The 14982-nt window shown below is 33.0% G+C and overlaps 1 protein-coding gene across 1 annotated transcript in view; it reads left to right on the plus strand.

The window, feature by feature from the left end:
* LOC129222864 (potassium channel subfamily T member 1-like) overlaps nucleotides 1–14982 on the plus strand; it is a 368024-nt gene that overhangs the window by 213838 nt on the left and 139204 nt on the right. Inside the window, exon 10 of the mRNA XM_054857422.1 lies at nucleotides 14447–14541. Coding sequence (XP_054713397.1) covers nucleotides 14447–14541 — 95 coding nt within the window. The remainder of the gene's footprint in view (nucleotides 1–14446; nucleotides 14542–14982) is intronic.

The following is a 14982-nucleotide window of genomic DNA, read 5'->3' on the forward strand; positions in this document are numbered from 1 at the left end:
TCAAGTACAGAATTAGCCCTATATCATATAAATCAACCTCTATAAGTTGACCACCTGTTTAAGTTGATCACTAAAGTACTAGTGCACCGCATGTGGCTTTCACTGTAATTCTTTTCTTTTTTGCTAAAAATCATTCCATTAAACTGAAAGCAATACCTTTCATTACCAGGGTTTAATATGTGTGCACCGTATAGTGCTTGTACCACACTTAAACGGCATCCAAGATCATCCCATTACCGCAAACTGTATTGACATTGAACTTTGGTAACGAAAGACATTGCTTTATGTTTAATAAAATTATTAAACACCTCGCCTGTTTTTATAAATAATGACGATACATTGATTGCTTGAAACTATACTTTTGTCTTTTTCTTGTTTTCCTTTTTTTCCCCCCAGCAGTGTCATAAAATATTCTTCAATATGAAGGGTTATGGCACAAACCGCATATTCATACAACAGTTTGTTGCTTTTCTACGAATTTATAAAATGTATCAAGGACTTTTCGGGCATCCTGTATAAGTATCAATAGCAGTAAATAAAAACTTGAAAAATGACAGATTAGCAACAATTTGTGGACAAGTGTTTTGAAGTTACAAGGAACCTCTTTTTCAATGCAAAAATGTAAAAGCTTTGGGACCTAAACTCATTTCAAAAGTTCATTGCAATCAGTTGTTAATTTCTGCTTCTTCATCGTTCCGTTTACTACGGTTACTCTGCTGCACAAAAGAATTTGGATGATTTTCTCAACAGGTTAAATTTTTACCTTTGAGCTGAAAAGGAAGAAAAAAGAAATAGCAACGTCAAAAAGCAAAAATTGCAGATTACTACAGACACGTGTTTCGGCGTTTCAAGGAATGCCTATTTCAATACAAAAGAAATGATCTTATGGATGAAAAGAAATGACAAAGATTTTTTTACATAACGTTTGCCAGTGACAAGTAGGGAAAATTCATTTCGAACTTACTTGATAGTTGTTAACCTTTATACAAAGACAAGACATTTAAGGACACACTTAATTGATCAGCAACGAAAAAAAAAATCAAATTAAAATTTAATGGTAGTGAAGGTTTACTTGTCCGTTGTTTGACTTTGTGTTCCATCATTCATTTATGTTCTGATGAAGGGGTTTGATTTTATAACTCCGAAGCAGCTGTTTGCAGAGTTTTTCAACTCTTTTTAATTGATTTTACTTACAATTGTATACGTTGTCATATTTTTACTTATTTCATTGTACAAAGATTTCGACTGTTTCTTTTACATTTCTCTTTGTTATTCACTCGCATGCATTTTCCTTATTCATCCGCTGTTAGGAATTACTAAAACTTCTCTTTTTGTTTTTTCTTTTGAAATTAGTGATTCAATTTTGCTTTAAAATTTTTCTACACTATATCTGTACTTCTAATTATCTTCAAAGAGTTAAAATACATGGGATTTCAATTTTTTTAATTCAATAAATTTAAGAATAGAAGGCTTTATATATAGATCGTTTAAGTTATGTTAGTGATAAAAATTCAATTCGTGACTACTTTTAAATTAAAATTAATTAAAAGCATAAATGTATTTATTCATCAAACCAAGTGGGGGAGAAAAATGCGAATGTTCCGTAATGAAAAAATAATGATTGTTAGAAATTTTGCCGTAAATAATGTGTATTAGAAGTGTTGAGATATTTGTTCAGTTGAAAAGTTATACTTCTTCACTGAATGTCTGAGAAAATATTTTAAATTGCTGTTGAAGCGTTATTTAAAAAGCAAAAAAGTTGTTGCGTTTTACATCCTTGCAAAATGCATTTTTACATATTTTTTAAACATATATGTAAGTTTTCCAGTAAATATTCACAAAACTTGAAGCATATCTGATTATTTAGTGAAATTTCATTGACGTAATTATACCTGAATCTTCTTTACTAATAATAAAGCTGAAAGTATCTCTGTCTGGATATCTCTCTGTCTGTCAGAATCTCTTTGACGCGCATATCTTCTAGACCGTTCGGCCGATTTTCATGAAATTTGGCACAGAATTAGTTTGCAGCATGGGAGTGTGCACCTCGACGCGATTTTTGAAAATTCGATATTGTTATTTTTCTATTCTAATTTTAAGAACCTTTTACTGAGTAAAATTATCATAAGATAGACGAATAAATTACCAAGTTATCATAACGTGGAACCGTAACATGGGCAAGCCAACGGGTGAGAAATTCATCATACATTATTTGTAAATATACAGGCGAACCAAAAGACCTTTTAATTTTCTACTACGGGAAAAGCCGTGCGGGTGCCACTAGTAAAGTAATAAGGGCAGAATTCTTAGTTATCCAATGACTTTGTTCTCAAAGTTTTGTAACACGCAAACACACACGTATGAGGCATTAAGAAGCAAAGGGGTGTAAGTGGATATTTTCAAGTTTTGCATGAATCGCGTTTAAAAATCCTGTCGTAGGTAAGCTTTTGCTGAAAAGTTTTTCTAAATCATGCTGTATAGCAGCACCCATCAGGGCTACTAATACCATCTCTTACCCCAAGACAGAGAAGAGGTTCATCTATCATTTGAACTTGTTACCTCAAAATTTTAATTTTGATACTTATATTCCTTTATTTATTCCTGCTTCATATATACACACTGTATGGCCACTTATTAGGACCACTTGACACTTATGTCCAGATCGGCTATGACTACCTGTTTGTGTCGATGGTGGGGAGCATAAGTGTGTGACAAATAAAGAATAAAGTGCTTCGTGTGGTTTGAAAATAAAAAGATGAAAAATATGCTTCAACTGAGTTTAAACGGAAGATAATGCTAAACTATCCAAAACTTGAAATTAAGTTCAGAAAATTGGCTAAGCTTACGAAGTGTTTGAAAGCTACAGTTACTAAAGCTTACAGAGATTGGACTACGAAGAAAAATACCGGGTCTCATTGTCAGATTTGTGGTCGTCACGAGGTACTGAATGCTCGATATGAAGGGAGATTTGCCAGAATTTCCCTGTCCACAAAGCGGCAACAGTACTTCAAAATGAGAGGAAACATAATTTAGGAGCAATTGCTTATGGTCTCTGAACGAGCTGTTTGCCTTATATTGCGCCATATAGCCTATGGAAGCCGACAGCCTGTTCAAAGATCTGTATTGCCTGCTCTGAACAAAAGCAGACGTGTCCAGCAATGCAAGAATTGGACAGCTGATCATTGATGAGGGTGAAGTGGTTCAGTGAATCACATTTTATTTTATTGCACCAAGCAAGTGGGCAAACACCGATCCCCACTGCATTGCAACAGTACTTCAAGCTTGTAGAGGGAATATTATGGTTCGGGGAATATGTTTTTGGCATTGTATGGACACTTTGATTCGTGTGGAACAACTTCTGAATTTTCTAGAGCATACAAATGTTACGTAGACCTTGTACATCTTTTTATGTTCATGCTATACTTTGCGGAAAATAGACACATGCAGTAGCACACTGAACCCTGACAATGATGCTGGCAAGGTCCGTAAATGGTTCGAAAAACATCACAGAGACATTATCTTGATTAGTTGCGTACACAGATACCAGACATCAATATAATTGAGAATCTGTGGGATGAAACTGAATAGGGCAATTGGATCCTGGAGACATCATGCAGTTGGATCCAGTAACTTTAAGTATTACGGAATGGAAATGATCAGTTAATCGCATTATGCTCTCAAATTCCTCATACCATCTACTAACATCTTTTAAGAGTCCATGCGAAAACGAATCCATGTAGCAATAAGGGGAAAAAAATTCTCATCGTTAAATTGAGGCAGTGGTTATGATAGTTAAGCCTTTTATTTCCAAATTTTAATATGTAAAAGAAATTCTGTAACATTTCTCTCGAATTTTTCTGAAGAATTCAGAGAAGATTTCCCAAATAAAATACCGTCTTATTATCGAGTAATTCCTTCAAAGAAAACTTCGATGTGTTTGTAATAATTGCATGTCCTAATTTACCAGGAAAATTCCTGAAGCAAATATGACCGAAGATAAGGCAGGACTACCTGCAAATTCCGAACGGCTTATTTGTTAATAATTCTTGAAAAGTTACACTATCCTGGGGCAACATTTCGCCCCCTTTTCGGGAGCAGTAAATCTGTAAGGGTCGAAAAATATTAAAGAAACTGCGTATATCTTCACACTGGCAGCTAAAAATATTTTCACAGCAGTCCATAACAGTCATTACATTTTTTCGAAAATATAATTGTTTTTCCTATGAAGCTCATGGAAATCTATGAAAACCAGCAGCGTTGCCCCAAAAAAACCTGTTATGCTTCGAAATTTTCTGGGTAAAGATAAGAAAGCGAAATATTATATTTTTGATTCAATGCTTTAATTTTGAATAAACTAAACTATAGAAGCTTACTGAAGAAATGATGCTTTACTTACTTTATTATTTAAATTAACTATATTTCATATTACTTTTAAAGTAGACAGTATTTGCATTATGTATGCATCAGTTTCACTTCGTTCCGCAGAAAAAATAAGATACCTATGTTCCTTCTTACAAAATTCTTAGACGCAAAACACATATTGTTCTATGACACTTAACGGTCTAATGCACTTTATTTAACGGTACTTTTTTCCTACCTTTTCTAGTTCAGATTTGAGACAGTTTTACGCTCGTGTGAATTTTTCAATTCCTTGTGTTTACGGATTTCATTTTAGTAGTTCCGTTATATGCATAAAGGATTAATTTATTCTGTTTGTTCTTTCTTTGTAAAAGCTCAAAATCGATGAATAGAGAGTTTTCTATGTCATATTCAGCAAATTATAATGTTTTATTATTATTATTATTATTATTTCACTATGTAATATTGTTTAATTTAAGTTAGGTGTGTTAATATGAATGGAATAAATTTAATGTAGGAAAAAATTAAACTCTGGCATGTTTGAGTCTGTGTATTAGGAAGTTATAAAGAAAAGTCAGATGGTGTAACTAGACAGTATTAGTTTATTGAAATATAATTTTACTTTCGCAGTTTACAAAAATTGTGCATGTAATCAATGTGACATTATGATTAAGCCATGCGTGATAAAATTGATTGCACAAAGTTATTGCATTTTTATTGTGATTAAATTAAAACCTTTTTACTAGACTGAAAGTTTAGCAGTTGCGTAGATTCTTAAAATTTCATCATTTTCAACGGAATGTTATCGATAAAAATTGAAAAATAGTCTGTGGTCATTAATTAATATTCGAAACAAACTTTGTTTTTAAAAAGAACTCTTTACCAGGGAACCACATACATAGTGCAATTATGAGGAAAACTATTGTTAGCAATCGAAAAATTTTACAGATAAAGTAAAAAAAAAGAATCAACAGCATTTAATTGCACAAAATTGCAGATTACTGCAGTTTTGTGCAATTAAATGTTGTTCTTTTCTATTTTACCTTTCAAGCACAAAGGTATTTATTCAACCAGTATAGAGAACGTTTTTTGACCCATAAGTTATTTGTTCTCGTCCCCTCGTAAGCGAGATATATTGCTTTCAAGTCTGTCAAATTTTTAAGAAAGGTCGCCAAATGTAAAGATTAGGCAAAAAACTGAAGCTACCACATAACTTCATCGTCAGCATTCGCAAAGCATGTGAAAGATGTCTTTCACTTAACACCGAAACTCGCTAAATTTGGCGATTTTTCTTGAATTTTCGTCAGACGTTAAGACCTCATATTCCGAGGAAAGGGGACACGAGGGCAAACAATTTAAGTGACCAAAAACATGTTTTGCTGTCCTTTTTCCATTTCAATTTTTCTTTTTTTTTTTTTTTTTTAATCATTACACTGTCGTCTGGTTTCGCGGTTAGGTTATAATTGTGTACTGTTAATAATTCTAAAGTAACCTCAAAGTTTGCTCATTTTTTTTTAGATTAGTTTCGGACGAAGATATCTAAACAAATCTTTTTCAAAATGAAATTTATTCTTTCTGTAGTAAAAAGTTTGAAGCACTTGACATTTAAAATATTTTTCCAGGAAACGGATTTTTTCTTCACAAGAAAAATACATGCATACATTTATTCTTTAAGAAAACAACTTTTTACAGAGAAAATTTAGAGCATTTCTTTTCAAATAAACTTTGAGTACTTTAAACAATGAACTGAATTCCTCACTGCAACTGACATGTTTTGTCCTATTCTGCCACAAAAAATGCTCTATTGTTTAAAACTAGACAATCTGCTTCTAAAGGATATAACTTCACTCTGAACTAGTTTGTTTAAGATATTTTAAAATGAAGATTTAAAGGTGTCACAACAAATTTAAACTTGAAACCCATCTCGTAATAAAGAACTTTATTGTTATTTTCAAAGAGTTTTATCTCGTACTTTTTTCACCATTCCAATAGAGCCATAGTTTTTTTTTTTTTCATTAAAAAGAATGTTGAACAAAACTTAAAATAAAGCGTACAAAATGATTTTCAGTTTTTTCTAATTTCATATGTTGTCTTTGATTGTGCTCTGAATTATTTGATCTTGAAAGTTTTTTCAAGTGATTGCAAATCAGTTACAACTATTTTAATTCACTTTATCAGTTAAATAGTAAATATTTTACTTTTATACATTTTTTTTCTAATATTGAAAAAGAGAAGAAAAAAAGATCTCTAAAGCCTTAATTCATTTTATTTGGTTTTTTTAGATGTCTTTGGAACATTTCTTTAAAATTTACACGTGACTTGCAATTTTCATAAAACCTGAACTTTCAGAAACAGCGCATTATTGACCATGTATATATTTACACCTTCAAGTTTTTATATCTAAAAATTCATTCAGGAAAACTATTTAAAATTTAAACATATTTTTCTTTTAATTAATTCTTTATCTGGAAAAGGTTTTTTTTCAAAACATAAATGCACTGCCACTTCCGCACCTTCTATATTTATGAGAAGGTCTGGATGATTTTTAAATTCGCGCCAAGCAGTAAAGCATCCAGATTTTACCTTCTTGGGAAAGAAAATTTCCTCATAACTTATAAGTCCTTATCTTGCGAAGTTGCTCCGCAAAAATAGTGAAACTCCGCAGCTCCGCATTTCTTGGCCGAGTGTTTTCAAGCATGACGTAGCACTTACGGCTGTTTTTACTTCCTTTTACAAAAAAGGAAGTATGGTATTCGCGAAAAAAATTTCACTCTAAAATCGGTCATAATTTCTATTTTGCTCATCTCCAAATGAATGTTGAGTTTTTTTTTTTTTTTTTTTGTTTTTTGTTTTTTTTTCAACGCGACCAAACGTGGATAAGTGCCTAAGAACGTATATCCATTTTGACGATTAAAGAGTAAAATACAACGAGTTTACTCGTGACGTCTGTATGTACGTATCCATATACGTGCTTATGTATCTCGCATAGCTAAAAAACGGCATGCCGTAGAATGTTGAAATTATGTACAACTCCTAGGGAAGCTTTTTGCCCCCTAAGTAACCACTTCACTTTGAAAAGCTTCCCGCAGGATAAACAATTTAAAGGATCTATCCATATTTCTGACGAGTTTGAGGTGTAAGGAGGTTCTAATGGAAGTAGGTGTGATGAAAGAGGAGAAGAGGGGAAATGATAGTTTAGCAGATACTTGGCGGGCAAATTAGATATCATAACTTTTTAAGGCTGAGGATGAAGGCTTTCTTTTTTGTGCGGAAAAGTTGAAGTTTTTCTTGACGGGCAAATTTTTACAACAGGGTTGTTTTTGATGAGATTTAAATTTTACTTGGAAGAGCCCTTGGCTAACCATTATGGTACTCCCGTCAGAGGAAGCCACGTCCCTCGTACATCCACGCAATCATCTAATGCGTCAAAATAAAGCCAAGTTCCCAACCGGGGAAATAGCAACATAGCACACCAGAGGATAAAGGGCAGGTCCCCAGGTGCTTCAAGCAACGAACTTATATTTCTGTGGCATTTTCAGTTTTCAAAATTAGCGTCACCTACATGTCTTTTGCGAAAATTGCACTAATAGAGCAAAAAACTTGATGAAATAAGGATCATAAAAAAAAAGTCTTGTAAAAATCTTTGAATTTTGAAATGAACCCTTTTTTGCGATGGCTTTAAAATACTGATCCACAACCATTTATGTGACGGAAACGACGCAGTTGCCTTTTAATTGTTGCTAAAAACTATGGAAAAAAAAATAGTAATTCGCAACTCCAGAGCTCAAATACGCTACCTTGCAATGATTAACAATACTACCTAAAAAGGTGAAACATTCCATTCCACGTGTTTTCTTTGGGGTAAATTACAGGCTTCAGACAGTGTGTGATGCAACGTAATTACAGAAGAATAAAAAAGAAAGCTTCCCACAAACACGATGAAAAATTGCTGTCATTTACTAAGCAACAAAGCAAATTATAAGTTACGGCATTTGTTTGTTGTACCTTTTTTCATCCGCCATTAGACAGTGGCTCCAGCGCCCCCTATAATTTGTTGGAGTTGCGAATTTTAACGCTAGTTTTGTTAATAAATTTACAAATTCATTTCAAGACTGAACTTAAGCAAGCATGCATTTGTGGACTTTGAGTACTTTAAATTCTTCCTATTCGGAACTCCAGCGCTCGAATACGCTACCTTGCGGTGATTCACAAAACTGCCGATCGAACTAAAACATTGCCACGTTGCCTTCCACGTGTGTCTGTTGACGTAAACACAGGCAGTTTGTTCTGAGTATTTATTAACGCAATCGATGTGTCTTAGTTTGCTTTCAGCTACAGAAATTATTTCGTCCCTTAGTAGTATTCTCGAGCTTCTCAAAATAATGTTAGTTTTTCTTATTTCTTTCAAAAAAAGTATTAAATGGTGGAAGCGTAAACAAGAAAACTCTGTATTAACAAAATTGAATAACGTTATACCAGGTAAAATTTTTTATTGTTTTGTATGAATTTGTAAGAATATGAGTTTTTTTAATCTTAAATTAATTTAACTAATCATATTTTACAGCAGCATTTAGTTGGAATGGACAGTATGCAAAATATTTTCTTGAATTTATTATGGTAGAACAAAATGAAAAATGTTTAACCGAGAAAGAATTTACCTTATTCCTTTTATTCTCAGCTGAAAGGTTTCACCAAATTTGTTTAGGGTTATAGTTTTGGTATTGTGCGAGCAAAGTAGCCTTGGCGAGATTTCGCGTTTTTAGTTAAACCATTTTTAATTTTTATCATGAGTGGAATAAAATGATAGTAAGATTACAGAATTCGATAAGTAAAAAGAAATAATGGTCAATCAACTGAAAAGAAAACTACCACCATGTATAAACTGTGAGTACACATTTTATTTATTTTGTTCTGAGTGAATTTGAATAAATACCAGTTTTTCAATTCGATGAAAAAAAAACGAACTTAACAACATTGACTGGACACTTTTCCTTAACCTAATTCCACATAAATGATTTAAATAACCTTTGTTACTACAGTATACTACTGAAATAGACAGTATGCAAATAAATTTTCTTGAAAATATTTATCGCAGAACAGATTGAAAAATCCAGAAAGAACGTTAAGAATTTGAACAATAAAAAATAAAAGTTCGCCAAAAATCTGTTTATAGGGTTATGGTTTTAAAATTGTGTGAAAGAATAATTTATCTTGACAAGATTTCGCATATCAGGTAAATCATTTCCATGACGAATGAATTAAATGCATGATTTCTTTGGATATCCAATCATATAGTCATAGAAATAAATTATCTAGTGTTAAACGTTACTCTTGACAGTCTGCCACGTATGTGCATTATGTGACAAAAATGTCAACAAATGCCGGAAATGTCACGAAACTGAACTTAATATGTACTAATGTATAGAAAAAACGGTACAAAATGAAAATGCCGTTCGAAGCGAACCAAAAATTTATGAATTCCGAATTCAGCATCATGAAAATGGCTGCTTCAGAACAACTTACTGTGTGTTCTGCATTAATTGTTTACTTTCGTAATACTTTTTGGTTTCTAATCTCTTTCTATATGGGTCAGAATAACCAAAAGACTGAAAAATCTTTTCAAATGAATAAAGCGAAAAATTCATACATACGAACAAAAATCACAACACTTTTAGCATTTTCTTCGTTACCACATGCGTTTGTTTTCGTTTTTAAGTCGGCCATTAGACAGTGACTGCAGTGCCCCCTATAGTTCGTTGGAGTTGCGAATACTGCAGGTTTTCGAAGATTTCTTTGGTTCAGGTCAAGTCATCAAAATCGTAATCCTCAAACCAAGTTGAAGTTCAACCTTGAAATTACTGTCTGACCCTCGATTACATGGAAAGGCTAGTATCCGATTTATAGGCGGAAATGGACATATCTATTAGTTTACAGGGGTGCTAGTTGGTTCGTTACAGAAGTGCATTTTTGCCTATCTATTATTTAGCCCCAGTTTTGTTGAAATTAAAATTTGCTCACGGCAATATATTTTTAAAATCTAAACTGTATCCAATCAATATTCTCACTACAAAATTAATTGATTTATTTTTCACAGCATAGTTTTGAGTTTATCATTTTGCTTTTACGTTCCTGAACGAAATGAAAACATTTTATTTTCTTTTTGTTAATTCCATAGTAACTATTTTTGTTTCCCCTCATTTTGTTTTAGAGAATGCAATAAATGAATTAGGGTACTAGTGACATTGCAAAACGCGTGTATAAATATCCCCCACTGTTTCTCCCTCTCCCCTGCTAGATTCATTCGGGTGGAATCGTCTTTACTTGGACGATTACTAAATTACATACAATCCGTGGTCAAACAGTAGTAACTTTTATTAACAAAATTAACTTTATAATAACTTATTTTTCATTGTTTTTGACTGCAATTACAATTCGCAACTCCAGCGCTCGAATACGCTACATTGCAGTGATTTACAATGTTAAAAAAAAAAGGTAAAACATTGCGTTCCACGTGTGGCTGTTGGTAAACATAGGCCGTTTGTTATGAGTAGTTATTAACGCATTCGATGTATCTAAGATTGCTTTCAGCAACAGAAACTGTTTCGTCTCGTAAGTATTCTCGAGCGTCTAAAATTAATGTTAGTTTGCATTATTTCCCTCTAAAAAGCGAGTTGATTTTCGTAAATTGCAAAAGTGACAAGAAAACTGTATTAACAAACTTCGCATTATCAACGAATATGCTCGTCTGTTCGATGCATTTTTTTTTTTTTTTTTTTTTTGAAAAAGGATAACGTTATACCAGGTAAATTTATTTTTATTGTTTTGCGTGAATTTATAACAGTATGGATTTTTTTAAATCTTAAGCTCGAAAGAAGTATTTGATAACATTAGCAGAATAATTAGCGCTTTCATGCTTGCCTAGTTCAAAAATAAGCAATTTAACTAACCTTATTTTACTACAGCATTTAGTTGGAATGGACAGTATGCAAAATATTTTCTTGAATATATTATCGTAGAACGAAATGAAAAATGCTTAACCGAGAAAGAACGTTTAGAATTCGAACTAACAAATACAAAAGGTAAGAATTTTCATCGCCAAATTGTTTAGGGTTATAGTTCAAGTATTGTGCGAGGAAAGAGCTCTTGTCGAGATTTCGCATGTCAGTTATAAACCATTTTTATTTTTTATTATGTGTGGATTAAAATAGTAGAAAGATTACAGAATTCGACAAGATTAAAGGAATAATGGAAGATCAGTTAAAAAGAAAACTACCACCATGTATCCGTGATAATTTTATTGATGATGCATGACGGAATATTAATTCATAGTTCAGAAATTAGAAACATACGAAACAGAAAAAAAATTAAATTAACAGATTCGGCAATTTGAGAAATAACTCAGCTACAAATGTAGAAAAAAAAGCGCTAGGCAAACAAGACAAAGAAGTATCATCTTCCTCTTTTGATAACACGGTAAACAAAAGTTTTGTTACATGAAATATTTATAGTGTTCTTATTGCCACAATGAAAATGTAGTTCCATCAAGAACGGATAAATATTGAATTCAACATCGTGGAAATGTCTGCTTACAACTACGAACTACGAAATTTGCATTAATTTCTAACGTTTAGTAATGTTTATCGAATTCTCATTTCTTTCTACGTGGGCCAGAATATCCACAAGACTCTAAAAATTAATTTAAAAAGAATAAAACAAAGAAGTAATGCATACAAACAAAAATTACTAGACTTATTAGCATTTTCTACGCTACGGCGTGCGTTTGTTTTACCTTTTTCATCCACCATTAGTCGGTGGCTGCAGAGCCCCCTATAGTTTGTTGGAGTTGCAAATCCGGATTTTGAATATTGTTTAGTTTCCTCGTTGTTCGTAATCTGTGTTCTTCATTAAAATATACAGTTATGTTGTGAATAAGCCTAAGTGACAGTTCAACGATAAGATGAAGTGACAGTTCAGAATGTAAAACAAAGAAAAAATAAATGTTTCACTTCTGTCTTGTGTCTTTACCACATGCATTTTTTTTTTTTAAATAAATTCCGTTTAACAGTGCCGTACTCTATTGTGAGGCTCTGAGAAGTTGAGTTCCGATTCTGGCAATGTTTATCTCTGTTTCGGTAAATAGGGAGTGGTAATTGGCGCTACGTTGAGTTAAGAAACTTTCTTAGTAGTTTTTCAAAAATATTCCAACTAAAATCCTAGCCAATAACGCGACTATTTCTCACTAAACTCCCCTAAAACAGGTAAACACAGTCAAGGTCACAGCTCAACTAACCAGAGCTGCACTATATAATATCCTGTATTTCTCATACCCTCACACATTTGTTTTTCGCGAAACTACAAAGGATTAAAATTAGAACAAAATTTAAAACTGACGCGTCCTCTCATCTTTACGTTAGACTCGACATACTGGAGGAAGTAAAACTATAAGTGGAAGCGTGTAATTCCGAAATTACTTGCTAGAACACAAAATATCTTCTATCAACGCTCGAGTAAACATTTGATACAAGAAATTGCGCGGAGAGTTATGCGAAAGCACAGACGAAATTGAATGGAGTCAATATTAAAAGTTTAATATTCTTCGAGACGTGCTTAAGGATCAGTTAATGGAACTCCGTGGATTATGGGTAAACAGCTGTTATTTCGAAGACTGAACTGCATCTGCATATTCGTGAACTCCAAAAGAGAGATTCAGATGCTTTTACTACATAAATGCTTGAGTAGAAAAAAATATATGCAAGTTTTAATGTAAGTTTTACAATTTACTACATTAATTGTCTTGAGTTATGACAGTTCTCGATTCCTTCATGTTTCCATTAAGAGCTGAAACTTAGCTCAATGCTAATTCTATTAGCATGGGTAAATCACTTTTGCGCATACATCTCATATATTTAAAAACTGAGCGTATGTATCTATGTATGTACCTATGTATCTATGTTTAAGTTTCTTCTCCCGAACGATAGTGAACTGACCATCGAACTAGGTATCGATGGATCTTCCCGTCTTTATTTTTGGCTATTTAACATAATCCTCCGATAATAATAAGCGGATATATCAATTAAAAACTATTAATTATGACACTTAGATTTCGACATAAAACTCCTTTTTTTCGAAGGCTTTCCTCCATTCAAATTATTATTCTGTGCTTCATCTCAACTTTCTGCAACAATGATTTATTAAAATTTATAGCGTGAAGAAAATCATTGAAACTAAAGTTTTGTTGCCATTTTTTGTCTCGAATTTGAGCAAATAAAATTCTGGGTTTTGTTTTAAAGGCTTCTCCTGTAATCGGGGGATTTAAAATGCTTACTTTTTGGCTATTTTCCGAAATCTTCCGCAAAATTTTACTGATTTTTTTTTTTTGTTCAAGCCTGATTGTTGAACACACGTCACTTGACATAACTTTTATTTTCGAGGTGCACCGTGCAAAGCTGGGCAACGTAGCTAGTTTGGATTTAATTCCTGAAATTATAAACTCATGCTCTAAATTTTTATATGTTTGAATACACGAAATCATTCCATCATTACATAATCTGAAAAAACAATTTTCGATCTTAAGAAATAATTAAGGCCACAATATAGGTGAGTCGAAGGATCAGTTTGGGATCAGTCATTTTGGATCGGAGGGCGTGATTGAGTGGTTGTCTTTTCTGGCGATTAATCACGTTTGGTGATCTTCACTACGAGCAATTATTAGCGGCACGTGAATTGTTCATTAGATAAAATATAATTTTTCGCCAATTTGGCCAAATTAGAAACTGCTCTGGTAGCTCTAGAGCCGCTATGTATATAGGCCGACGCATTAGCTTTTTAGCCATTTTGGGCCGGATTTATCATTGTTGCAATGCAGTTCAGAAAAGCAATTCTGTCACTGCATTACAACAGGATTCCAAATCACTGGAAATTGAACATACCCCTCACCAAAATTCTGAAAAATGTAACTAGAGCACTCTGTGTGTTTAAACTGAATTCATAAATTTTGTACTCAGTAGAACATGGGCTTTTGTTTCATAAATCCTCTTTTTAAATTACCGTTCACCATTGATTGACCCAGTGTTGTTCTTTCTCCTAGAATGACCTGCACCGAGCGATGCAGAGATCGCAGTCCGCCCTTTCCCAAAGGTTAATGGTACTTTCAGCAACACTTTTGTGCCTCATCTTCACAAGGTATGCAAAGACATCTTTCTTAATTTCTAATCATTAGGAGTAATGCTGATTTTGAGCCTGCTGCTATTAACCACGCAACAAAAACTTTATCGCAGCTTTTCTGCGCATGTTACTGGTTTGACAAACAGAGCTACTACAACTAGAGTGATGCCTCTGGTTCTATCCCGTTCCTTCCAAGGTTTCTCCCCTCGAAACATCACCTGTCAGATTGATTATTGTACAAAATTCCTTTGTGAAAGGAAACAAACTTCAAAAAAAAGGTACAATATGTGCGCCCTTACTAGGTCAAGCAAAAAAAATGTAAATTTATGCAATAGACTCTCACCAAGAAAAGGATGAAAAGAAAAATTGTTACAACCCTTCCAAAAGAGAGATTCCAGTCCAGTTCTCAGTAAAACAGTTTTGGACAATGACAAAGGGGGGGGGGATGTTCTATATTTG

The sequence above is a fragment of the Uloborus diversus genome, chromosome 5 (assembly GCF_026930045.1).
Source record: "Uloborus diversus isolate 005 chromosome 5, Udiv.v.3.1, whole genome shotgun sequence".
In the NCBI taxonomy this organism is placed as follows: domain Eukaryota; kingdom Metazoa; phylum Arthropoda; class Arachnida; order Araneae; family Uloboridae; genus Uloborus; species Uloborus diversus.